Source organism: Tetrao urogallus, assembly GCF_951394365.1.
Source record: "Tetrao urogallus genome assembly, chromosome: 9".
NCBI classification, from domain to species: Eukaryota; Metazoa; Chordata; class Aves; order Galliformes; family Phasianidae; genus Tetrao; species Tetrao urogallus.
Window position 1 is genome coordinate 13,448,119 of NC_136822.1, and position 25,387 is coordinate 13,473,505.

At 47.1% G+C, this 25,387-nt stretch overlaps 1 protein-coding gene across 5 annotated transcripts in view; it reads right to left on the bottom strand.

Annotated features, from left to right (window-relative positions):
• Window positions 1-9,423: 9,423 nt before the first annotated feature.
• TP63 (tumor protein p63) overlaps window positions 9,424-25,387 on the bottom strand; it is a gene marked incomplete at both ends in the record, with an annotated part of 92,964 nt that continues 77,000 nt past the window's right edge. For all 5 annotated transcript variants that reach the window (XM_079539970.1, XM_079539969.1, XM_079539973.1 and 2 more), the window contains 6 exons: window positions 9,424-9,720; window positions 10,975-11,068; window positions 11,950-12,094; window positions 12,891-13,048; window positions 23,497-23,633; window positions 24,496-24,578. In XM_079539970.1, coding sequence (XP_079396096.1) covers window positions 9,424-9,720; window positions 10,975-11,068; window positions 11,950-12,094; window positions 12,891-13,048; window positions 23,497-23,633; window positions 24,496-24,578 — 914 coding nt within the window. The remainder of the gene's footprint in view (window positions 9,721-10,974; window positions 11,069-11,949; window positions 12,095-12,890; window positions 13,049-23,496; window positions 23,634-24,495; window positions 24,579-25,387) is intronic.

A 25,387-nucleotide genomic window follows, 5' to 3' on the forward strand; every position in this document is an offset into this window, starting at 1 on the left:
GATCGTGGAGTTTTTGGGAGTGCCTTTTCTGCATTTAGCACAGCTCTCAGTGGGACCCCTCATCCCTGTACCAGCATCTCCTGCTCAGACTGTCTTTGCTGCTGGGGTTCCCTGTCCTTCCTGAGCACTGGTCAGGACCCACTCAGCCCTGCTGTAACCCTTTGGAGGACCCCTTTTATCTTCCTCAACCAGAAGCAGCTGCTTCTCTTTAGCCTCAGCTAGAGAAATGTCTCAGGTGTGCTGATGGATCTCTCTCCCTCTCTTTGCTAAGCTGTGGCTAGAGTCCTAGCAGTGCTGCCACAGAAACCACTGCCAGGGTCTTGGTTGGAGCTTACCTCCCTGAGGAGCTTTATTTTGCTCCCAGCTGCTTTGTCTCAGTGTCTTTTCAGTGCCTTTCTGCTCCTCTCAACCAGCACTGCCATTAAAACAGGCGGTGGAGACTTAGGCTTTGCTCTTCCTTCTTTCAGCTTCTACCCCCCTCCAACCTTCCAGCCTTAACTGTGGTCTTGTTCCCTCGTCTCACTGGCCCCATTGTCAGGGGCAAGGATGGTCTTTTCAGGGGGGTCTTTTCATCATCATCAAATGGCTTAGGTTGGAAGGAACCTTTAAGCTCCATGCTCCAACCCCCTGCAGTGCCCTCTGCATAAACACTTGGCCAGGCTCGGGAGGAGATGCCATTACCCCATGGAAATCATGGAAGATGGAAGGTTGATGTGCTCCACCTCTTCAGCTGCTGCACTAGCAGGCGAGAACACTGTGAGTGCCCCCAGGCTGCTGGTGTGCTTTGGTTCCTGGACCTCACCTCCCATCCCTAGAGGCTGTTCAAGTGCTGCAGCAGGTTGCCTTCCCAAGAAAAGACTCTTGGTAATTACTTACCAGCCCTTTGTTTAACACAGCCCAAGGAGGTACTGGAAAGCAATGGGTGGCAGCTGGAAAGCAGAATCACAGGGTCTGTTGTCCCCTCTATCCCCTCCCCATCACACCCTGGGCTTGGCTCCTGTGCTGCACCCTGACCCTGGTCTGTGCTGCTCCCAGGAGCTGGTTTGCTGCTGCAGTGCTAACTTGAGCTGTGCCTAAATCCAGGGCAAATAAAACAAATGAGACACCAAAGTTGGGCTTGCGTGTCTTTATCGAAGTATGAGAGGGGGAGAGCGGGGCTCCTCCTGGGCCTGCTCACTTCAGGGTTTCTTCCCTAGACACACATGGTGCTGCTGGAAAAGCATCATCAGAGAGTTCAGCTTTTTGGGAACCTGCCTGCAAACACAGGATTCCTCAGCACTGAAGCCTGAGGAAGAGCTCTGGGCACCCAGGGCTCTATCTTCATGCTGCTCTGTGCCATGAATCAGAGGCACTTTTCCAGCATTTTCTTCTGGTGAAGTCTCTCTTCAGAGGAGAACTTTAACTTCTACAGCAATAGCAGAGGTGGAGGCCAGGCTTCTTAGCGTAAGGCTGGCACATGCACCAAACTGCAGTGCAGGCTTTTGAGTCTCTTGCATCAATGCAACCTGGCACCTGAGATTTTAATTCTGTGAGTAGAGAGGCCTGGAGGCTGCGAGGGAAACAGTCTGCCCCAAGGGCGGCCACGTCTCTGAAAAATGCAAGATAGCAGGAAAACCTGGACTGTGCATGTATTACTCCCTGGGATGCTCTTGCCCCTGCCAGGCTGCTACCAGCTGCTCCCCAAAGCCCCTACAAGAAGCAGCTCCCTACCCGTGCCTTGCAAATGTGGCTGATGTGTGTTTGAGAGCATTTTTGCTCCTTCAACCCTGACTGAGCCCCCAAAGCTGCACCCACAGCTTCATTTCTCTTCATTAATAGAAGAGTGCCCCTTCTGGCCTTAATCATCAGGGCAGGCTGGATGAGCAGGGCTGATGCATGACAGCTGAGAAAGGAAATATATATATATATAATAAAAGAATCAACATAGGAGAATTTAAAAGTATTTGAAAACCAGTGGTTCTGTGTATGCGTGTCTGTGTGTGGCTGTTGCTCTGTGAGGTGCTGTTTGATGCAGATGCTCACTTTGGGGTTGATTTTGACACCTTCTGGTTGGTATGAGTCAGAGCAGTCACCCCACACCAAGGGCTGTGGCAGCAGAAGGTGGAATGGATGCCTCCAAGTGCAATTCTCCAGTGATGAGGCCAAAGCACTGGGAGCTGTCTGTTTACCTGGAGGTAGTTAGACCTGTCCCCTTTATTTCCCAGGAGCCAAAGGAGAGCAGCAGTTTCATTCAGGGCTGAGCCTTGGCCAGGAGATGCTGAAGGAGTTGGGATGAAAAACCATCATTAAGGAGGGGAAAAAAAAAGAAGTTGTTGCCATCCATCCACACCCTTGTCCTACCTTGGGGAAAAGGGGGCAAAACAGCTGGCTGTGTTAACACTGGCAGTGAGATGAAAATGGGCTCGTCCCACTTTGGAGAAGAATTATGTTAGAAAAGAAAGAAAAAAGCACTCCTCCCTTTGGTTTCCACAACTGGAAGCCCACATCTCGCCCCCTACCTGCAAGAGAAGTGCTGCACTGTGGGTATGGCCCACACAGCCCTGCTGCCTCACAGCTGCACACTGGTGGAGCTAATGCCCATCATTTCTGCACAACCTGGGTCCCGGAGCCCATAGTTGGCACCCAGAGACAGCTGCCTGCTCCTGGGGAGGCCACAACAGGGGAAAACAAAACTCATCAGCACCTCGAAGGCACCTGGGGTTGTTTGTTCACCTCTCCTTTCGTTTCAACACCTCAGAGCTGGCAGTGTGCTGCAGCAGGGCTGCCAGCACCGAGATTGCTGTATGTGAGCTGCTGGCCAACTAGGGTGGATGGGTGGAGACTGATTTTTCCCTTTATTTGTGTTTCCAAAAATCCCTTCTGGCTCTGGGTGAGGCAGCAGGAGCTGCATGGTTTCATGTCTGTCTCCTGGTGACAGTTACCTGCCTACAGCTCCTCTGAGCAAGGCGCTGGGCAAGGAATGCCCTCAGCCTCTCCCCACTGCACTTTTCTTCTTCCTTTTTCACTCTCTAGCGAGTCCTGAAAACAGCTCCAATGTGAGGCAGTCATTCCAAATGTGTGAAATGACAGAGGAAGCCTTTCCCTGATGCAGCCCATAGAAGCAGGAGGGGATGGGGCACGCGGAGGTCTGCCATAAACTCTAGCTTGAGCAGAAGTGCCTTACACTCACCAGGCTCCAACCGGTGTTGGTGCTCACTGACTTCAGCTCTCCCTGATGCCTTCAACTGCGCCATGCAGATCCCTCCCTGCACTGCTGTTTTCCTCCGAAATACTTCCTGTTCTGGGAAAAATCCATCAGGGCTCCTTGCTTCGTCCTCTAGGCAGCCATGCACCATGGCCCTGGGACACTGCAGCACAATGACCTGGCACTCTTAGAATCATAGAACATCCCGAGTTGGAAAAGACCAGCGAGGATCATTGAGTCCAACCCTTGGCTTCACACAAGACCACCCAAAATCCTAACCCTGTGTCTGAGAGCATTGTCCATACACTGCTTGAGCTCTGGCAAGCTTAGTGCCACAACCACCGTCCTGGGGAGGCTGTTCCAGCACCTCACCACTCTCTTGGGAAGATCTATTGGGTTGAAGGGAGCAACAGACAATTGTGGGTAGATACAGGGCCCTCCACCACTACCCACAAGGCAGCTGCCCTGCCCTTCTACCAGTCCCACATGGCTTCCCAGTCAGCATTGCTCTTCTTCAGTCGCAACAGGGATGCTCATACTCTTCCAGAGCAGCACAGATGGAGGGAATCAGCTCTCACCACTCCCAAGACCTCTCTGTGCAGCAAAAGGATGAGATTACACAGGACACAACATACCCACCAACTGTCCTTGCCTGCCTTCTGGTGTCCCTGGCAGGGATCTCTGTTACAGCCAGTTTCCTCCCCCCTCAGGCACCTCTGTAACCCCAGACAGCCACTGCCTGTGGCCAGACCCCGCAATTCCTACCTCAACAGTTGCCTGCTGACAGCTTCTCCTCCCCCTGGGGGCAGTGAGGGCAGGTGGGGCACATCCAGCCACCCCTCCACTTGAGTCACCACTCTTACAGTTGAGCAAATCCAAAGCACGCATGTGGTTTAGGCACCACTTTTACCACCAGCCCTCAGCCTTCCGTGCACAGCACAGCTGCTGGAAGCTCCTAGCCACTGCCTTCCTTACCAGTTTTTTGCACATGGGCACTTAATCCCATGCTGGATGTGACCCTCAAGCTCTCACCACCCCCATACCCAAACCAGTGGCACTTGGTTGCCTCCTTGGCACACCGTATCCATGCCTTTATCTCCCATTTCGCCATGACGCATGGATAATTCGATGCAATTGTGCACCCACCCACACCTTTAATTAATCAGATTTCTTTTTTTTTCCATGTGGCACTGTGCAATATTTTCTTTCCTAACTGCAGAGTGCTGGGAGCTGTTGTAACATTTCTTACCCAATTCCAGCGCTGAGGGCTATGCAGCCCAGAAGTTGGATGGCATGTGTAGAAATCTTCAGCACCATCTCCAGAGGCCATTTCCAAGGAATCAGAAGCTGAATTAATCAGACGCTTGCTGAGGGATTTGGGAAAATAAAAACAACCAACACAAAACAACCATAAACAAAACCCAACAGCCCTGCCAACAAACAAAAGCAATTTCAGGAGAAAAACAGGAAGAAAGCAGCTGAATCCCCAAGGTGCCATTTAGGAAAAACAGGAGGAAATCAGAGACCAGCACCTGCACTGCCCACCTCCCAGCACAGCATGTGCCATCCTCCCTCTCTCCCCATCTCCTCCTTATAAAATATCTCCGTTCCCACACTGCAGCGGGCACCTGTCCACTCTAGGAGCAGCTCTCCCCTTTGCCCTTCTCCCTCCCCAAAACCACACTACAGCCATGCTGAGCTCTGAAAGCACACAGCTGGCAGGGAGCCCCAGGGTGGCAGCACCCTGCAGGTGCACAGTACAGAGCTGCAGGCAGGTGGGCCCTGGCAGGGTGCCTGACTCCCCACCCAGACTGGCTCAGCTGGGTGCTGCCGTGGGAGCCCCACACTGAGCTGCAGAGCCAGGTGCTGCTGTGGGAGTTCCTGGCTGGGAAGGTAAATTCACATTTCAGCCTGGTTGCTGCGAGGTGATGCTGCATGGGGGAACCGTGGAGGGCTGCAGCCTCCAGGGTGGGAGGGAGGGAGGCTGTCCCCGGCTGCTGTAGGAGGAGCGGCCCCAGGAGCCCCGAGTGCGGCCCCGGCAGAGGGCAGTGGTGCCCCGACCGTAGCGCTCCGCAGCGGTACGGAACCCATGCAAAAGAATGGGTCAGCACGACAGGGACGGGGCAGCAACCCATTTCTTTCTTTTTAATTAAAAGAAAAGAAGGAGGGGAGGAGAAGAGAAGAAGGGGAAAAGAAAAAAAAGGAAAAATAAAAGCCTCTGTCTGAATGAAAGCCCCCCATCTCCAGCTGCTGGCTGTTGGAAGAGACAATGTAAGCATCCCCCTCACATGCTATCATGGTTGGTAGCAGCCCAGCTGCCTTAGATAAGTACTAAGCATGCCAGGATGCACCCACCTCGTGTCTGAGCATGCAGCCCCAGCGATGGAGGAAGTGGCACAGCCAAAAGAGCCAAGGGCTGCAGTGGTTATGGTAGTAAAGGAGAAAAACAAAAAACCCTTCATACCTGTGAAGGAATTATCCCATTATCCAAAGACAAGATTCCAGCAGATCCATATATATATGGCTGGTGAAAAGCAGCAGCGTGGGATTCCTCAGCACATAAACCCTTGCTGTAATATAAGCCAAAGTTATTAATCCAGCAATGGTTCATAGCTACTGCAATCAACAGCAAACACATTTCAAGCTTACCTGGTTCACAGAAACCAAAATCCTCTTTTACCTGATTCAGTTAGCTCATCGGGAGGCATGGAGCTGAAACAGCAAGTTCCTGCATTCCCAGCAGCACTTCTCTCTTTGAGAGCAGCTTATTAGCTTTTTTTTTAATGCCACATTTGAGTACCCCCTGGCTGTCACAGCAGAACCCAGAGTGGAACGATGCCTCCAGGCAGCAATACCCAAAGACAGGAGCTTCTCTGGCCAAGAACAGCAACAGAAGCAACTGAAAATGAAGGAAATCAGAGAGGTATTCCCTGGGTAATGGTAAGCATGGAATTAACTCCCATAGGGAAGAATGGAGTTTTCCTCTCGAGAGATCTTTGTCGGGGTGGTTTTGTTTTGTTTGTTTGTTTTTAAACAGGCTTTTTGTTGCCTTCCTGAGCCCTTCCACAACCTCAGAAAGTCATGGGAGACAGATATGAGCTCTGTGCAGAAGCCACTGATGGTGTTACTGTCAAGCTCCATATGACTCAACACTCCAGACAGACCAAAGGTGGAAGCTGAAGCACAAAATTCAAACATGCAGACATACCCACTTCCAATGGAGAAAGGGAAGTCAGCTCAAGGCAAGCACACGGAGGGAATTTTCCCTCTGGAGTATCTGCAGGGAGGCAGACACCTTCCTGGTGCAACTAAATGGGCCCAATATGAGATAGCACAAAACCATCTCCACAGCCCCTGCGCTGGGCCAAGTTAGGACTGCAGAAGCAGCCACCAAGGAGTGCCTATAGGGATTAAAGGGCACGCACACACAGGAGACACTGTCACAGTCCCAGCTGCTCAGCTGGATAAGCGACAAAGTCTCCTGCTCATTTCCAAGGAGGCGCACAGGCAAGAAAAGAAACTGCTTGGGAATGGGATGTCGTTTTCAATCTGGCTTTTATTTTCATTGACTTCAACAACAAGGCGTTCCAAAACAGACACAAGACCTGGTAGAGGAAACACTGTCATTACCAGAAGCATCAGTAAATTCTCAGCTCAATTAACCGATAGGCTTTGATGTATCAAAACAACAACAACAACAAAAAACCAACAACAAAATCACAGCTCTACAGGGGAGGGTAAAAGCTGCAGCTGTTCAAACTCGCTTGAAGATTCCAGTTACACAGAAGTGCGCTCCATAGTGGTGCATAGAAAAGTTTTCACAGCATATATTTTAATCACTAGTGATGCAGCAGCAAAGCTCCATCTCACTGCTGAACTGAAAAGCAGATAGTGACGATTTTGTGCCCAGACTGCGGGCACAGCATTAACCTTTATAGAAGTCAGAAGCTTGTTCCTAGAACGAAGGGACTTTTTGCATCAATATCTTACAATACTGAAGCAGCTCCGAAGGATTACACAATGGAGATGCAAAACCACAGAGGGCACAAACCTGGTTCCCTGCCAGGAACCTACAGAGTACCCACACTAACACTGCCCTGCCTAACACTGCCCTGCTGAATTAATTCTCGTGTGGAGTCAGGAGGCTGACTCGCTTCTTTTGTAGCATATTAGGAAAAAAAAAAAAAAAAAAGACATAGTAAGTTTTCACACTGAGCACGTTAAATACTTTGAAATCTAGGACGCTCCTCTTTGAAGTGTTACAAAACAAAGTGATAAAACAGGCTCTCAGTTGCCTGCCCCTTCCCCTCAACTGCAAAGTAACACAGGAATCTCAGTATGAAAAATACAAATATATTTGTCGAGTGACGAGTCATTTGTTACAAAGTATACTGTAAGCATTTGGCATAAAAATAATAATTAAAAAAAAAAAAAAACAGAACAAAAATGAAAAAACATTTTATTGTGGTTCTGTCACACCCAGTAGCCCAAGAAAAAATTAAAAAAATTGGCATGTTATGCTGTAGGAAACAAATTACACATACAAAAATATATATATACACACTTTACAAGGTAACCATCTTGCATCCGAAACTAGGCTTGCACAGTTACCAAAAGGCAGTCTTTGAATGCAACCTGGCACAAAGGACAGACAGAGGATGCTAACCGTGTTACATCCACGTAGAGGCACACAGCAGGGCCCAGAAAAGCACCTCTGCATTGAAACCAGATTCGTTGGTTGTAACAAGGTAAGAGGACAAGTTATTTAAAAGCTGCTTTTTCTATCTTTCTCCAGTAAAGAACCAAACGGCAAACAAGCCTCAGACTTACTGTTAGCAGTAAAAGCCAACTTGAAAGCAGCCGTGCTTAGTTGAGCCTCTTTAGATTTGTTTCCATACGTCAGCCTCACTACCTTGGCCAATATAAATGTGAAAACACATACTCTGTTCAGTTGCTTGTCCACAGACACTGGCAGTCATAGAGGAAATGCCTCAGAGCACAGCTGCTGTTTAACCAATGAAGAAAAAGAGAAAAATCATTTCAGTTCATGTAAACAGGACTTTTTGCAGTAGCAGTACCAAAGAACTGGTGCTTGTTCCAAGGCTGTTGGAAAAGATACAAATATTTATTTACTCTCCACTTCCAGTTGCTTGATCATGTAGTCACCAGCAACAGAACAGACTCCAGTTATTGCAGGCATCGCTAAGGACAGCTCTACCTTTAACTGGCAGGAAACCAATCTAACAAGATCTATGTGAAGGACTGCCTGGGTTTAAGGTGGCCAAAGCCCTGCAATCAGCGTGCAGCTTCTGTTTTGTCCTCTGTTCAACTGGAGGACAGGCAGGCAAATCCTTCTGCTAAACTAACCAGGCAGCATATGTTGCAAAGCCTAATTCCCTAGCTTAAATGTCAGTAGCAGTACAGAATGGTGAACAACGGGTGGGGGACAAGTCTGAGTTACTGACGGCTGTATTTGTATTTATATCCTGAAATAAGTAAACCAGGAAATGCAAGGAAGTCTACATTCAAGATGAGAAGACAGCAGATTGTTTTTGTTTTTTTTCCCTGTAGAACACAAAGGAATTAGGAGAATTGGGTTGCAGGAGGTCGTAAGTGCTGGCCTGTCCAGCAAAGTGCACGTGCTGTCTCCGCTGGAGAATATTACACATGAACAGAGCACTGAGCTCTGTGGGAAGAGGCTGTTTAAGTGCAATGTTCAGCAGACCAATTCCCATTTGGTTTTTGGGATGAGCTGTCAGTTTGGGGTTTAGCGACTTCGGTCTTTTCTTTTTTGATTTTTTTTTTTTTTAAATGGGGCTTTTTAAAACTTATTCTAACCATCCCGGCTTTTCAAAGTGGGATTGCTGGATGAGAGAGAGACAGCTTGCAGGTCAGGACACTCACAAGGTGTACGAGGGTTGGAAAGTCAAGGAAAGAAGCCCCTCTTCCCACCAAAAAAAAGGAAACCAGGAAACAAGAACAACACCTTCTTACGAAGGCCGACACCTTTTGAGGAAACACCACCCGCCGTCCCCCTTCGCTCAGCTCCTTCTGTCGCAAGAGCTGGGGTGGAGGTCGCGGTCCAGGAGTGTGACCTAGACAGCATCAAGGGCATAAGTAGCGTGAGCGAGCAAGGAGGCTCCCGCCGCCCTTCATCCAGGGATACAGTAGCAGAAGGAAGACAAATGAAGGGCTGAGCAGTTCACGTCCGAGGCGGGGTGGAGTGACGTTGGTGGAGCTCACTCCCCTTCCTCCTTGATGCGTTGCTGTTTGTTGCGCCGGGCATCCATGTCGAAGTTGAAGTCGTTCCACTCGTCGCGGGGCGGGAAGGAAATGGTCTGGCGGAGAGTGAAACGGACAGCATCGATGACCCGCTCCCCCCGGGTTTCGCTGGAGCCCACGCTGACGGTGGAGGCACCGCTGGGAGTACGCAGGAGGTGGGGAGGAGAGGAGAAGTCATGGAGCTGCCGGTGGTCCAGGATGCCCTTCCAGATGGCGTGGCGGAACTGCTCCGGGATCTTGAGGCTCACCAGATCCTGCAAGGCAAGGAGCAGGGCTTAACGGGGCGGTCCCTGGGCAATCCGGAGGGTCTGGACTCCGGTAGAAGCAGCCTCTGGGCCGCTCTGCAAATGCTTATGGTTAACCCGTGGTGGCTGCGATGCGCTACAGAAGCCACTAATCCTGAAGGTGGTTGTTTGCTGGCTCACCACTTCTGAACAAGCACATGGAGCTGAGAGGCAGCAAGGACTGATGACCCAAGGTCCGTTCTGAGGTGACACATTCATGCATAAGGTATGATGACCTAAAGCTACAAGTTTAACTGGACTGTAGGCCTCCAAAACACTGTGGAGAGTTCTGCTGGTTGTCTGTGGTGGGGGGATGCTGGACTGCAGAAGTTCAACAGCTTTGAAAACTTCAGTGTTTATTTCAAAGCCTGCAAAAGGATTTTACAATTAAAGTTTGGGCTCCAGTACTCAAAACTCTGGGTCTGATTCTATTAAAACTGCCTTAATTACTCGAACAAACCCAAAATTTAGGACAGAAGCCTAAACTTGAAGAAATATTTGGATTTTGAGGCCCTGTATTCTCTACAGGTACGTTACCTGAGGGCAGCATTACCTAGCTCTGGGAAATGTGATAGTGGCTTTTGGGAAAAAACAAAAACAAAAACAACCAGCTTTGGTTAATTTGGGTCAGCTTTTCTAATTAGAGCATCAGCAGAAGGCAGGCAGCCCAGTCTAGAAAGCATTATAGCCTTGCAAAGTCTTGGGGCAGAAATGGGAGGGCCAGCTCTCCAGAGAGCAGTGGCACAGGAGAGGAGGAAGCAACCCTGCAAGAAGAGCCATGCAAGAGAAAGGAGAGCTGGGCTGAGATGCCAGTGGCAAGAGAAGATCGTTAAAGCAAGGCCAGAGAACAAGAGCAGGGAGAGAAAAATGCAGACCACTTTTGGACAGCCTTCTTGTCTGCAGGCGAGTGAGGCGTTTCAGGGCGGTGTAAACTGAAACCAAGCCTTGCAGAATTAACAGGTGTGTGGGCTAGGGCCGCTCTGGGGGCTAAAAAGGACAGCAGTGGGGAGGAAGAGGTACTCTCTTTGTGCTAGACAAGGCAGTTACAACACTAGTGCTGGCACTGTGTCCAGCCTCTTTTTACCTGCCAGTATATCTTCTCTGGTGTGCAACAGCCTTAAATCCAACAAATCACCAAAAATAAAATACTGAGCCTGGATTTCTGACTTGTTCCTACATCAGGGCCAAGAGTGCAAACAAAGGAAATGGTGAGGAGTTACTTACATCCATGGAGTAATGCTCAATCTGATAGATGGTGGTCAGCCCTTGGGTCGTGAAATAATCCACACAGGATGAGCAGCCCAACCTCGCTAAGAAGCTGCAGAGGAGGAAGGAAGGAAGGAGAGAGAAAAAAGGATCACCCTGGCTGCAACAGCCCAAACCACAGAAAAACCAAACAAACAGCCAACCTGCAGCAACAGGAGATGAAGCTTTTACCCTTTGCTTGACCTTCTCCAAGTCATCCCAGGCCAGCAAGCCACATAGCTGCCGTATCAAATGAATGAGGGAGTCCTTTAAGCTTGCTGCCTAGCAGACAACCCTCATGACAGCACTTTCAGTAGTCAAAAGCTGATGCTGCAGCCCAGATCTTGGGGCAAGAAGGCTCATAAGATCCCTTCTGCCAGCTCGCTTCACCCAGAAGGCAGCTGAGCCCACGGCAGCACATCACATAGATCGAGGCTGTCACCAAAGCAGTTGTTTTGGGGCTCAGACACATCACACACCCAAAGTAATTCACATCAGCATATTCCTCTCTAAGCAAAAAGGATCATGGGGAGCATCTTTCAACCTGTTCAACTTAATGGAGGGCAAAGGGGCCACATCAATAGGGAGGTTGGATGCATTCCTGACCCCAGTCACAGCTTACTGCAAGTACACAGGAGAAAAAGATACTAGCGCCAATAAAAAACATCTGCAAGATCCCCTGTCTTAGTGCAGGGTGCCCTCAGCTCCACCAGTCCAGCAGATGCTGCATCCTTTGGCTTTCATGCAGTCCTTCAATCCCTGTTTCTCTCAGTTGCTCAGAGGTGGGGAGTTTGAGGCTTGGGTGCCCAGAGGGTGCCAACCTCAGGACTGCCAAACCCACCAGATCCAGTGCTCCAGGAGAATGGAGTGAGGAACCCAGCAGGGCCCTTCAGGTTCCCAGCATGACTCCTCTGCTCCCCAAAGGTGGGAGATGTGCAGCCTGCTTCTGCTCACCTGACAATGCTGCAGTCTGTGGGGTATGGAGGAGGGGGAGTGCAGTGGGACGTTGAAGGCATGGAGAGGGGAGGAGGCAGCGCCTGTGTGGGGCTGAGGCCATTCATGTCGCCGGTCATGGCCATGTGGGTGCCCATCATGGGAACTAGAGGAGAGAAGGAGGAAGCACACTGTTATCAAAAGCATCCCTGCACCCTGCTTCACTCCCAGCACAGCACAATCACAGCCCAAGCAGCCTTGAACTGTTGCAGAGTAGGCTGCTGACATATTTAAGGCTTCAATGACTACTACTGATAGCATTGCCTCTGCATCACCTTCGATTGCAAACAGGCTCAGTAACAAACCTCAATGAGCTGTGGGCATCTCGTCTTTCTCTGCTGCAGGAAAGGAGAGGAACTGAGCCAGCAGAGTAATCCAATACAGAAGCCAAAGAGTTTTGTTTCAGAGACACTGAGCACCCAAAGGGGGATCAGCAACAGGTGTGGGCGAGAGCCCAGCACTTTTGAAATACAACAACAACAAAAAAAAAAAGCATCTTTTAGACCCCAGAACCATGTCTGTCATCCTGGATTTACAGGGCTGCTGAGCAGTCTTCAGCAGCCAGGAGGAAGCAGGTTACAGAGCTGCAAGCTGCAGATATTTCCTCTGAAACTAAGAAGTGCCTTAACTGAAGTGAGGGGAAAAGTTTGCCAACATTTCCAACTCCTCTGCTGGGAAAGGAAGATGAGACACCTTGAAAGACAGACAGCACTGCAGCCAACAAGATTTGCATTGAGAAGGGGCTCTGTCATCCCTGTGAGACTCAGAGCAGGATGCTGAAGGCCTGGAAAAGGGGGGTGATTTCCCTGTGGCACAACAGCACCTCAGAGATACAGAGTCTCCTTCCCCAGATTAGTAGGGAACATGCAGAGAGCAGGAGAAAGAGGAGGAGGGTCTCTTACTGTTTGTTCCCATGCCGTCAGGGATGGTGGTTGGGGTCAGTGCGTTGCGCTGCTGGGGGTTTATGAGCTGGCTGACAGAGGGCAGCTTGTTCATGCTATTCATCTTGCTGAGAGGCGGCGAGTTGGAACCATAGGATGACTGTGACTGAATGGAGGTCCTGCAAAAGAAAGAGGCATTACAACAGGAATCACAGCACTTGATCAAGAGTGCGCATCCAAGAGAATACATTTCTCTGTTTGAGGCAGAGCTGAGCTACTGCTAGTGAAATTACCAACAGCATGGGAGAGCTGCAGCTGAATATCATTGGAGAAGAACTAAGAGATTTGCCAGAGGTTCTGGGGATTCAAGGTACAAAATAGGGAAATACTGAAGAAAAAAGAAGCTTTGCTTTTGGTTCTGATTTTTTCTTTAAGGAAAACATTTCCACATAGCTTTTACTGTTGAAGAGAACATATGCAAAGCCAGCTAACAGTTGCTAGAACTTGGAAAAAAAATATTTCCATGCCAAGCTCTCTGTGGTCAAACGCTTTTTCAAAAGAAAAAGAACTGAGAAAGCTATCTCATGCCATCCTATCTAATCCTAAAATCTGATTTCAGACAATTTTCAGAGCAGGAAGCATTTATCACCTTTTTTTTTTTCCTCCAAAATCCAGTTGTTCACATAATCAAACTATTACCACGTGTATATGTAAAAAGCAGAGGCTCTTTGCTCAGGATGGACTCCCCACACCTCAGGGAACAAGATGCTGAGATGCAGCTTTTGCTGGTGTTGAAGAGAACTTGGCATCCAGACCCTGCAGGCTGCTTGTGGAGAGTATCAGATTCCTGCAACCATTCAACAACAGACTGACCTCCCTCAAGCCCAGACAGCCCCAGACTCCATCCAGCATATCCATGAACAGAGCCAGAGGCATGCTGGCAAGCTCCTCCCTCCCCAGCCTCAACAGGGCTGCAATCCCACCTCATAAGCAATCCCTGGGGCTGCTTAAGAACAGCAGCCCAGCTTTCAGCTTGGGTTACGGCTATGGCAGCCCATCCTGAGTGGGGTCTTAGCTGGAATATGTAGAACACGATCATAAAAGTGGGCCCACCAGCACACTTGGCAGAGGGCTGCCGTGCCAATAGAGCAGGTTCTGTCTCTGCACACCAAGGGCATTCACAAGACTGGGCAAAGACACTCAGGAAGCAGGCACACTTCCCAAACATGACATACCCTCACAAGCCCGCTGGAGATCGGTGCTCACTCAGCCTCAGTGCATGTGAAAGGGCACATTCCCTCTTATTTCCCACCGGGAAACTTGTCTATCTGGGTATAACTGGCTACACACCAATTCCTGGGAACTGGCTTTCCTTCCACGCAAAGGGAACAGTTACTGCTTACAATAAGTGCAAAGGAAAGAAAAGGCTTATTCCTGGTAATTTATTAAAGCCTTCAGTGCTCAAGGTCAAGTCTCATACAATTACACTGTCTCCAACTTCCTGCACTTTCAAAGCTCGTGATGTTGGGTGGAGAAACATCTATGCTAACAGGCTAGAATATCTAAGGCCATGAAAAAATGTTAGCTAATTACACAATTATAGGAGGTACTGAAGGGTGTGAACTGTCCTTCGGCAGTGAAGATGCAGGACAAGATCCAGCAAACTTCATAGACTCAAGGAAGTAGAAAGCACAAGAAGCTTCACAAATTAATATTAATGACAGCATCAACTCCCAGGAGGAAGTGAAACCAAGCCATGAAGTTCAGGCCCAACTTTTGAGAGTGAAGAGAACGATTCAGATCAGAGGTTTCAGCTCGCCAATTACAAAGTTAAGGCTAGCCATAAAATTCAAGTTAGATGGACGGCATCCTTAACTCAAAAGGCCTCTGGATTTAGGACTAGAATTAATATTTCCATTTTACAAGTTTTATGAACCCAGCCTGAGCTTCAGCTGAAGTTAATGCACCCAAGTATTCTCTTAGGGCAAAGCCTGCATGATATGCAAGCAAGGAAGTCATAGTGTACAGCAGCCTCCACAGCGAAACTCTGCATCGAATCAGACACTTCCCAGAAGAGATTGCTTTTGACTAGTTAAGTTCAGGGCAGGTTTTATTCAGTGAATTCACAATTCTATACCATCTTTTAGCCTATTGGCACAAAACAAGAGTCTCCAAGGAGGTCAGGAACGGGCCTAACTGTGCTCCCTATGCTACCAGCAGTGATCTCATTGAAATTAGTTTGGCTCCTACAGAACACCGAAAAAAAAAGCAAACAGACAGAAGCCAACTCAAAGCACCCTATGCTACGTGAAACAAGTGCATACTTCCACTTCCAGCTTATGGGCTCCATTCTTAACTCACTTGTACTTACGAGAATCAAGAATCAAGCAAATAAAACCAAAGAGAAACAAAAGTACAGTATTTTTTTGTACCCACAATCATTTTCAATTAGATCAGTCACATAAGCAGACGTGAAAGTTCTACGGAAAACCATCTAGTGAAAGTTCTTAGGAAAACCATCTAGCCAAAGAAGAGTCCCAAGATAAACCAAGATGCAAAATTTTATTCAAAATTCATGTCACACATCAATATAGCAACAGCCTTAGAAACACAAGAAAATGTTTTTGGTATTAAACACACAGTCTACATGGCGTTCTTGGATTCATTTAAAATATATTGCTTTTTTTCCTTTTTTAAAAAATAGATATTGTAAGAATGTCATGCACAGTGATTTTCATTAAAATCACACATACTACATCTCAAGAAAGATTAGAAGTAGAAGCATTAACATTTCTTTGATATCAATGCCAATGAAATGCATTTTAATATCAAGGTATAAGGACTTCAATTAAGAGACTATTATACTTCTTGGAACAGCCTGATACAAAAGGCACTGAGTCACATTCTGCAACTGATTTTTCTCTCTTTAAGTGGCAAGGTAATTATTTATCCAGTAAGGTTTGTAGTTATGCAAGCTTATATGAGGGCAATCAACTCTCATGCTTCAAGGCATATACTGATCATCTCAAGAGGTCAGGAAGGAACTTACTCTCCCACATATTAAGCACAGTTCAGTTCACAGGTTACCTTATACAACTCTGTGCTTTCCCAGCTCAGCAGGTATCAGCCCTTTACCAGAGGTAGGGAACTGCTTGGATACATCTATTATCTGATTCAGTAGGAATCCTCATTAACTTTAGATAAGCACACCATAATGTAAGCAGCATTCATGTAAATGACGAAGTTTCACTAAGTGCAAGAGCAGGACAGCTCAGAGTTGGAGAGTAAGAATTCCCCCAGCCCCAGTGCCTACAATTTGCTGTCCCTGAAGACCTAGAGCTACTCACAATGCAGAGACCCAAGTTCCCAGCCTGCTTTTCCTTATGTTGGCCACGGCAAAGACAGAAGGATTGCACCCTAAGTTCATATATGGTTTGTACGCCCAATAACAACTTTTTTTCAAGTAGGGATGCCCACTGGACTGCATAACCTTGGGATGTCAGCATGTCTAATAATGACACAAATAACACATGCTCAGTTGCACTCACCCATTTACAAGGCTCATGAAACAGGACACTAAGAAGCAGAGATTGCTCTTCACATCTCAAAAAGGTGCAGCTTTAAGCAACCAACAGAGCATCTTTTTGACTGCTAAAGTGGTTTGCATGCTTAGTAACCAACTGAGCATGGAAAGGAGAAGCTCTGGCTGTCACAAGGCAGACAGCAGCTACAGCAGAGACGAGGGTGGAACTAATAATTCCCATTAGATATCAGGTTTGGGAATTTCCCAACGTAAGCAGTGGATGTGATAATGCTCTTCAGGGAATACAGCTGCAAGTGGATATACATTAACCAGTTGACAAAGACTGACCTGACTGAGAAGGCCCAGTATTAACTGCTTATTCCTCGAAAGGCTTACTTTTCTGAAGTAAAAGGTGAAAAATCTGAAAGACAGCTGTCTGAGACAAGGGTTTTTGTTCTTTCATCTAGCTGCAGAGGAGAGACAGAAAAGCAATTTCGACTACTTCCAGCTCCAGGTTATTTGATGGAAAAAGCTGCGCTTCCTAAGATAATCACCTTCTAGCTGGAGAGCAAACAGAGTCACCATTAAGACCACCTTCACAGTCATCCACTTCTAAGCAAGGTGTACAAACATAAGAGCCTTTCCAGAGGACAGAGGGATCCAACTTTGTGCAAGTCCCAGGTGCTGTATTTGTATTGCCCACAGTGATACAAGAGTTTTCGCACAGGCCAGGCTAAACAATGAACTGGAGCATCAGCTGGGACCTCCTGATGGTAGGCTGTGGCTACCTGACACCTTTGGATAGTTTGCCTCCTCGAACTCACCAGCAGGCAGGCCTTGAAGCAAACCTCTTGATATGCATTAGGTACCCTTATCCCAGTATTTACTCCATCCCAGTGTTTCCACGTTGCCATCCATAAGCAGACAGAACCAATGTAACGAACCCATTTTGGAAGGGCTGACTAACGCTGCCAAGCCCACATTTGGGCTGCATTTGCAGTTCAGATTCTTTCCCTGGGTGAGAGTTGAGAATAAGTGTTGCCTTTCTTGTCCCAAATAAAAAGGCACAGAGGGAAAATTATCTTTTCTGTGATCTCAAAGTACTTCTTGCAGTTCCCAAACAAAGCGAAGAGACACTTGATTTGACTGATTTTATATAAGGAACAATGGTAGAAGTGCAACTGCATGAATAGTAAACTGCTGGTGTTTAGTTATTATTTATAGTTAATCACTTTTCTGGGGCTCTTCTGCATCAGCTCTCCCCCACACTCTTAGGGTAGAAGTCATCTCATTAAGACAACAAAGGAGATATTCAGAGATGGAATACAGCTCTCAAAAGAGATTTTGGAGCGAGTCATCACCTGCTTAGATCACAGCTCTATCGCCTGGAAGCAGATGATGAGATGTTCAGAGATAAGAGATCTCCCACTGCATCAGGCCTTCTTTCTTTGTGGGTGGCCAGGAGCCCTGTTCCATGTTTGAAAGGCATCTTTTCTTCAGGCTGTGCCTAACCAGAACTGTATCAGTGGTGGGTATGCACCTGCCTCAAGTAAATCCAGTGCAGAGCTACAGGTACACAGGTTCCCATTAGTATTGATCCAGCCCCCAGCTCCCATGGACAGCTGATCCCTGGCATATGCATCCAAGCTCTGCTCCATGAACAGCACTGATGCAGACAAACATCAGCGTGCAGGAAGCTCCTTTCCTACTGCGCCCCTCAGAAAGCTTTTCACATTTCTACTTTCCACAGCCATGAACACCGGAGGCTTCCCTAGATGAGATGCTACCATCTGAGAACACAGGCAGAGGACACTTTTCTATCAGCATTAGGGTCCACCACTCTTTGTGAAGATAAGCCACAGCAGGCATCCTCCACAGCCCCTCTCTCATCTCCAGTATCTGCTCCCAGAGCCACAGTCAGCAATACCAGTTGAATTCCATGGCATGTTTTACTTGCCTGTTCACCATGCTTCCTTTGTGCTGATCTGGGTTTGGCACTTAGACATCAAACTTCTGAAGAATACAGACTTTGTTAAGCCCCCTTCAAACACCTTCCAGAGGTAGATTTGACACCAGCAGTATAAAGGGTTGCAAGTCCTTGTTGAGAAAGGGTCTTCTGTGCAGAAATTGCTAATTCAGACCACTTCATGGACACACCGAGCAAAAGCAATGGCTACTGATTGCAGGATTACTGGACAAAGTAGGAATGGCTTAAGGCCATCAGGCTGAGCTATCTCTAACAGATGCTGGCACATCTTTGAGCTGCGGACAGCAGCGAAGGGTACAATGTAGTAATCTTAATGAAGGAACATCTAATAACTGCTGAAAGTCTGCATGGAAAGGGGTGAGCTCTGATCTTTGGATAAGCTTTCAATAGGTCATGCGATGAACAGATTGCCCTTTACACCCTCAATAACAAAGGAACAGGGACACTGGGTACACATGGATGTCATTACACAGCAAGACTCCAACTTCACCTTCACTTGTCCACTTGGACTGAGCTCATGAGAGCAAGGAAGGAGCTTTTTAAGTACATCTGGACTAAGCCCAGAAGTTTCAGTGCAAAGTCTGACAGCGTTGTCCAGTCTTCCCTGTAATTTTTATCTATTTTAGATAGACTTTTTATGAAATAGAGGGAATCAATTCATAACACCAAACTAGAAGGCATTTCTACAGGGGAAAAATGGCTTAATTAGTGCCAATATAGTTACTATCTCCCTCTGTCCAGCAGTACAGACACTTCAGCTAATTGCACTATTACTGCATAAATGGCATTAAAACAGGCCTAACAGATTAGCACAGACTTCAAAACATCCCCCCTCCTCCTATCCCCACCCAGCCCATGAATACTTTCTTAAAATTTATACAAGACAAGGCATTTTAAAATTGAGACCTGCTCAGAGAAACCCTATGTGTTTCACAAATACAGAAGTTAACAGGAAAGAGATTACAAAAACAAGAAGAAAAAGTTACACCAAGACAGACAACATCATGGTTCCAGAGCTCCCAGCGCCACCGGCTACAGCTAAGAGATCTGTAGAAGCGTCTGTTGTTTTGGCAAAGTTTGAGTCCCTTCAGGAGATTACTCTCACTATGTACTCTGTTGCTATCAGGCTGTATATTTGCCCCAGTGCTCCTAGTCCCACGAGCTGGGCAAAGCCAACCCGCCAGTTCCATTTATGGATATACTGATGGCTTTGGGGGGCTGGAATGTTTTAGGATGGTATCGGTCTGTTTGGGAGAGTCTCTCCTTGAGTCCACGAGTTCACTCCTGAAGCAGGCCGAAAGGAGACTGCAGAGAAGGAACCAGAGAAAAGAAGAGATGAATGTACAGGGCCCTTCATCAGACAGCAAGAGAGAAACAGCCATTTTCCACCTTCATGATCACAGTACGGACTCGACAGACAGGATAAACTGATGTCTTAGCACCTGCAGTGAGGGTATGCAACAAGCAAATTTAGGAAGTTGGGAAGCCCCAGGTGCGAGTGCTTGGCAAGAAAAAGCAACTATTTGATATGGCAATCGGATTTCTGCGTCCCAGTCACACGGGTGCAAACGGTACCTGATACTGTTCCCAGCAGAGCTCAAATGAGCCGAAGAAATATGAGAAGAAAAAAGCACTCAGCCAAATGCGTGAGAGATGCAGCTTCCATAGAGTTCATTTCAAACTTCGGTTACTTAAAAACCAGAAGCTGGTGCTAGGGAGATGGTGGTGCCTGTCGTGAATGAGCTGTACTGATTCTATCTCAGGCACTCTCCCTTTGGAAGGCAGAGGGCCTGAAGCTGAGAGGGCCCTGGGACTGCCGCCTGATGCAAATGCACCAACCCTCAGTGCCAGCAAAGTGAGCACAGCATGTCTTCATGTACCTAATCCCACACATTTTCTTGCTTACTTTCACCTTGGTAACGCTTCAGTTGAAAACAGCATCCAAATGCCTGGAGCTCACAACACACGCAAGCACAACGCTACAAAACCAAACCATGCAGAAATCCACCATAGCTTCTACAGCAAAAATGAGAATATCTAGGTGGGGGTATGTAGAATAGAATACTTTTCCCACCAGCCTCCTCCCTGCCACGGTGAGCAACAGTTTGTCTCAGCTGGAGCACACCAGACACTTCGCTCCATCACACCTCACTTACAAGGTCAATACCTTCTCATTTGGGTAATGAGCTGGGCTGCTCACTAGAATGAAAGGCTACCACTGGGTTGGTGGCTGCAGCCCTGTTAATACGAAAGAAACATCTGCTGGAATATATAAATCACCTCCTCAGTAGGCATTGGAAGACTTTGCAAACCTCTTTCTAACGTGCTCTGACCAATTCAAATAGACTGTTCTGAAAACAGCAGGGTGAAAGCCACAACAGGAAGTCTCACTGAGTATGAAAAAGTGTTTTCCAGTATTCCTTGAGAACACTGGTGGTAAATGCATTTTGCAACATACGACAGAAAAAAACTTTCCTTCCCCATAAGAAGTGTGGGCTCTGGTATCTTTGGAAGCAAAAATGTTCTGGTCAACCTTTGACAGAAAGATTTTAAACATCAGCAGCAAAGCATGAAAAGGAAGCCCTCTATGTAAACGCGTGTGCTGCTCTTCACAGGATTTGGCAGTGGAAAAGGAAGAACAGAAACTTCAGAAAACAAAACAAAAAAGGGCCTTCCCACCTATGATCATGAAGGTATTTGGCACAACAGTAAATAAGGTTAGTAAGAGAAAACCATGCACAAAGGAGCAAACAGAGAGAGGAGATGAGACAGAGAAAGATACGGTCCGGCACGGCATGGAACAGCGCAGTATTTTTGATCATCTTGTGGGACAGGCAGCTGACTGTCACCAGATTTTTCTTTTTTTTTTTAATTACAGAACTGTAAGACAGCACTGCTGGTCCGTGAAATGCAATGCTGGTCTGTATTATAGTGTTTCCAAAAGTCAGATTTTTTTTTTTTTTTTTTTAATACAAAAATTACTTTTTACCACAATCTCATTCTTGCTCTTCCTAACCTTCAGAAAAAATGAAAACGTACAACATGTTGTTAGCTGAACCCACTCACATGCAAGACTGCTCTTACCAACGCCAGCTCCTACAAAGTGCCTTCTCTCCTTATTCTCACATCACGATCTGGAACTCTGGGGGGGGCTTTTTGGGGGGGGTATAATCATATCTATGAGTCTCGCCAGCCCCAATTTCCCTTTGCCCTCAACACATTCCTTCAGAAATTAATACATACCCTAGATGATCGAGGCCAAAGTGCTAGAACCCAACCGCACCTAATGTTTGAAAGTACATTTCAGTACAGAGGACCCTATTTCATGGCAAGCTGTCAGCAGAGATAATTCCAGTAGCTCTGGACAAACACTGAAAGATAATTCCCCCCCACGTTCTCGGCATCCTTAAAAGCTGTTAATCTGTCTCCCCAGTACCCCAGCACACTCAGCAGCTGAGAAAAATGAGTATTTAACTGGACAAGTGCCAGGAGACATGCCAAAAAGAAGTTTCATTAAATTAAATGGCGAGACTCACGCATGCTAGTCTTAAAGGTAACAAATACCAACTTCAGTTGCCAGGAACCCATCCTATTGATAGAAGAATGAAAACAGTAATTATGGCCACGCAACTGTCAGCACCAAATGAAAGCTGTCATCTGCTGCCATCCATTTCTGCTTACACAACCATTTCTCAACTGAAATGGCTGCAGTTCAGGTGGAGCTTTGAAGAGATGCAACTGAGTGCACAAAGGCCACAATGCCTAGCAGCTAGTAAACACAAGTTATAATATACACAAACAGCTCAGATGACTGAATTTTATTTTTATTAAAAAGTATCTCAGATTGCCCAGAGCCCCTGGATGCTCCAGCCATTTCAGCACAGGGCTATAAAGCCTCTTCAAGACTCCAGCTGACACTAAAAACACACAGGTCGAAATGCGAACATATGCAGAGATCTGGCATAAAGCCGTGGTATTGCAGAAGCCCTGAGACAAGGCCAAGGCATTGAAATAAATCCCTACAGGCTCAAATGGGACTTATGTGGTGCCTTGGCCTCATGCTAACCTCTGCAAGGGAATGAATATACCCATAGCCTCCTGACGCGTGAGGTTGCCAGGAGGAACGCACAAGATGCTAAGCACTACCGCTGGCGGCCACCTACAGCCTGGCCAGCTATGTGCTGCCACCTGACACAGCAGGTGAAGCAAGGCCTGTGAATGACACCACTTGGGGTCTGTCTGCAAACTCATTCTGTCACCCAGTCTCTGTAACTGTAAAGCATTAGGAGCAGAGAGGAAGACTGAAACCAGACACTTATTTGGCCCTTCTTCTCCCCTATCCTCCTACACCACTTGAAGTAATCCTGGTAGAGCCTTGCTAGCAGACAGCGGCTGTGTCTGCCCAGATGGAAAGTTTCTCATGCACAACATGGAGAGCCAGTCATAGTACTTTTTTTTGTTTGTTTGTTTAAAAATGCTTTAGAAGTGCCAACAAAGAACCCTTCTTTGGAGTACCCATCGGTCAGAGAGCAATTCTTAACTGTCAAACCCTCAGTCCCAATTGTCAGCTTCCAGGATACAGCTCAGGAGATTGCAATGTCTACATCCCACCAAGAGACAGCCGCCAGCCCTTCAACAACATCAAATCAGTGCAGCAGCAATATTCAAGCACATGGGCAGGCTGATGCTCACAGTTCCAGCACCGTATGCTCTTTGCAAAATGTTTCAGAGGATTCCCCAGAGAAGGGGTGCAGGGCTCCACGTTCACTGCCATTCCCACAAAGCTGGGAAAACAGCACAGCCCACCCCATGTTCCTCGGCTTGGTCACACACATGTAGCAGGTAGAAAGGGACCTGCAAGCAGTCACGACCTGCATTTAAGAAAGGAGGACTGCTTTGTCCCATTGCAAAATCTCTCTCTCAAGTTCTGGTATTGAAGTTTTTCTTCCTGGTATTGACTTCTACCGGCTCTGTGTAAGAGATCAGCAGTTTCATACTGTTGGTTAAGCACCGCGTCCCTATGAACACCTGTGCAGAAGTTTTCTGTGTCTCTCTCCTCTCTCTCCCTTCCCCACAATCCTCATTACAGAGGTCACTGCAAGCACATCCATACTCACTGCTTCTGGAGCAAGTGCTGGTGCTGCTGTTGCTGCTGCTGCCGGTAAGTTTCAATTGTGTGCTGGGGAAGGTACTGCATAAGTTCCAGGGACTCCTTGATCTTGAGTAGCATTTCATATGTTTCTCGTCCCCTCACCTAGGTCATAGGAAGAGGATGAAAAGAAAAGCCTTAAGGAACTGCATCTAAAGTGACCACCACTTCAGTGAGCTGTAGATACATTCAAGTAAACAGCCACAGCAGGATGCAAATACTGCCTATACTCAACATGTAAGCAGTAAAACTGCTAAGTCTTGTGTTAGATGTACATCAGATAAATGTTGAAGAGATAATCTGACATTGCAGGCTAGTGAACATCTTGAGATTGTCATCTACCTTGACATAAGTCTGTACCAATCAAAAGCAATGTTCTGGTCCAAATCAAATGTGGTGATGAACTTTGACTTACGCTTAAGAAAAACAGGATTACTGAATTTGGATGTTAAGTTTAGATCTCCCTTCTCCCCCAGGAAGGCTGCCATTTGTGATTCACCCAGCTAAATGTGACTTACAGTGAAAGCAGTTCAGTGGCCAATTACTTTCTTGCCTTTTCTGATCCTACACTTATTTTACTTCTACCGTCCCACTGTAATGGTAGTACACAAAACCCACAAGCGTCAGCAAGAAAGCAGATTCAACACATCATCCCTATAGAAAATTCAAGTGCTACGGACTCAGAAACATCAGAGGAGGAAACCTAGTTAGGTCTCCATGATGGTGATCCTACCCTGTGCTTAGCACAAGCCAGTCTCAATCAACAATCAATAAGATTTAATTTTTTTACAAATTTTGTTTGGAACACGCATTTAAAACAGATGCATCTCTAGGGAAAGTATTCCATACTCCAATCCTACCCACTGAACACAGTTCTCTATGATGTCTAGGTGAGCAGTTGACCTGCCTCGATGCACTAAGGAGGATAAGAAACATGGGATAAAAGCAAAAGATAGAGAGAACTCACCGGCAAGTACAAGAGCTCATCATCTGGAGAACGTCTTTTCTTGATAGATGTCATCTGTATGCCATGAGTTCCTTGTCGAAAAGCTAGAAGAAAACAAAAAAGCGTCCCATTAAACTAAAGCAAAACACAAACAGCAAAGGAAGTAAAAAAGAAGAGATAGAGAAAGAGAGAAATCAAGCGTAAGCCTGGTGTTAACATGCAGTGCTTTGAAAGGATCTCTGCCTGAACCACTCCAAAACTGTGTGCATAGCTACTGGCTTTGTGAAGCAGACAACTTGCAAAGAGCCATTGGTGGATCAGTAATCCACAGTGAGTGGATGAAGTGAGCATACAGAACCCACTGTGGAAATGAAAATCTCCTATTTGTCTCTCATTGAAGTTTGCCTCTTTGCTATACAACCCAGTGTTATCACTGAACCCATATGGGAAACCAAGACTGAGTTTCCATTTTTTGCACTTTTGATGAGCGTGTTGTACTCCACAGAGCACAGAAAGAGGCTACTTGCCTTAGGACCTCAGACACACAGCACAGTTTGTGTGAAGTCTTTATCTAGATTCCTGTTTGTGGAAGACAATTGCTAAAAGGATGAGGGAACAACAGCACAGTCCCAAACAAAGCGGTTACAGTGTGGAAGTGGTTACAGTCCCATCCAGGTACCCTGAAGGTGTCGAGATAGAGTCATCCCCCTTCAGTCAGAACAAACAGCGCTTGTAACACCACTACAGACTGTCAAACGTTTTGTGAACACCGGCTCATTTTGCAGGTTGATTCACCCAGTGAAAACAGACATTTAATGCCCTCCTGCTTCCAAGCCCATGCGCAGGACTGCTCCATCCCCACAGCACAAGTGCCAGGGCTGCACCTGCTGACAGCGTCATCTGCAATCCGCCC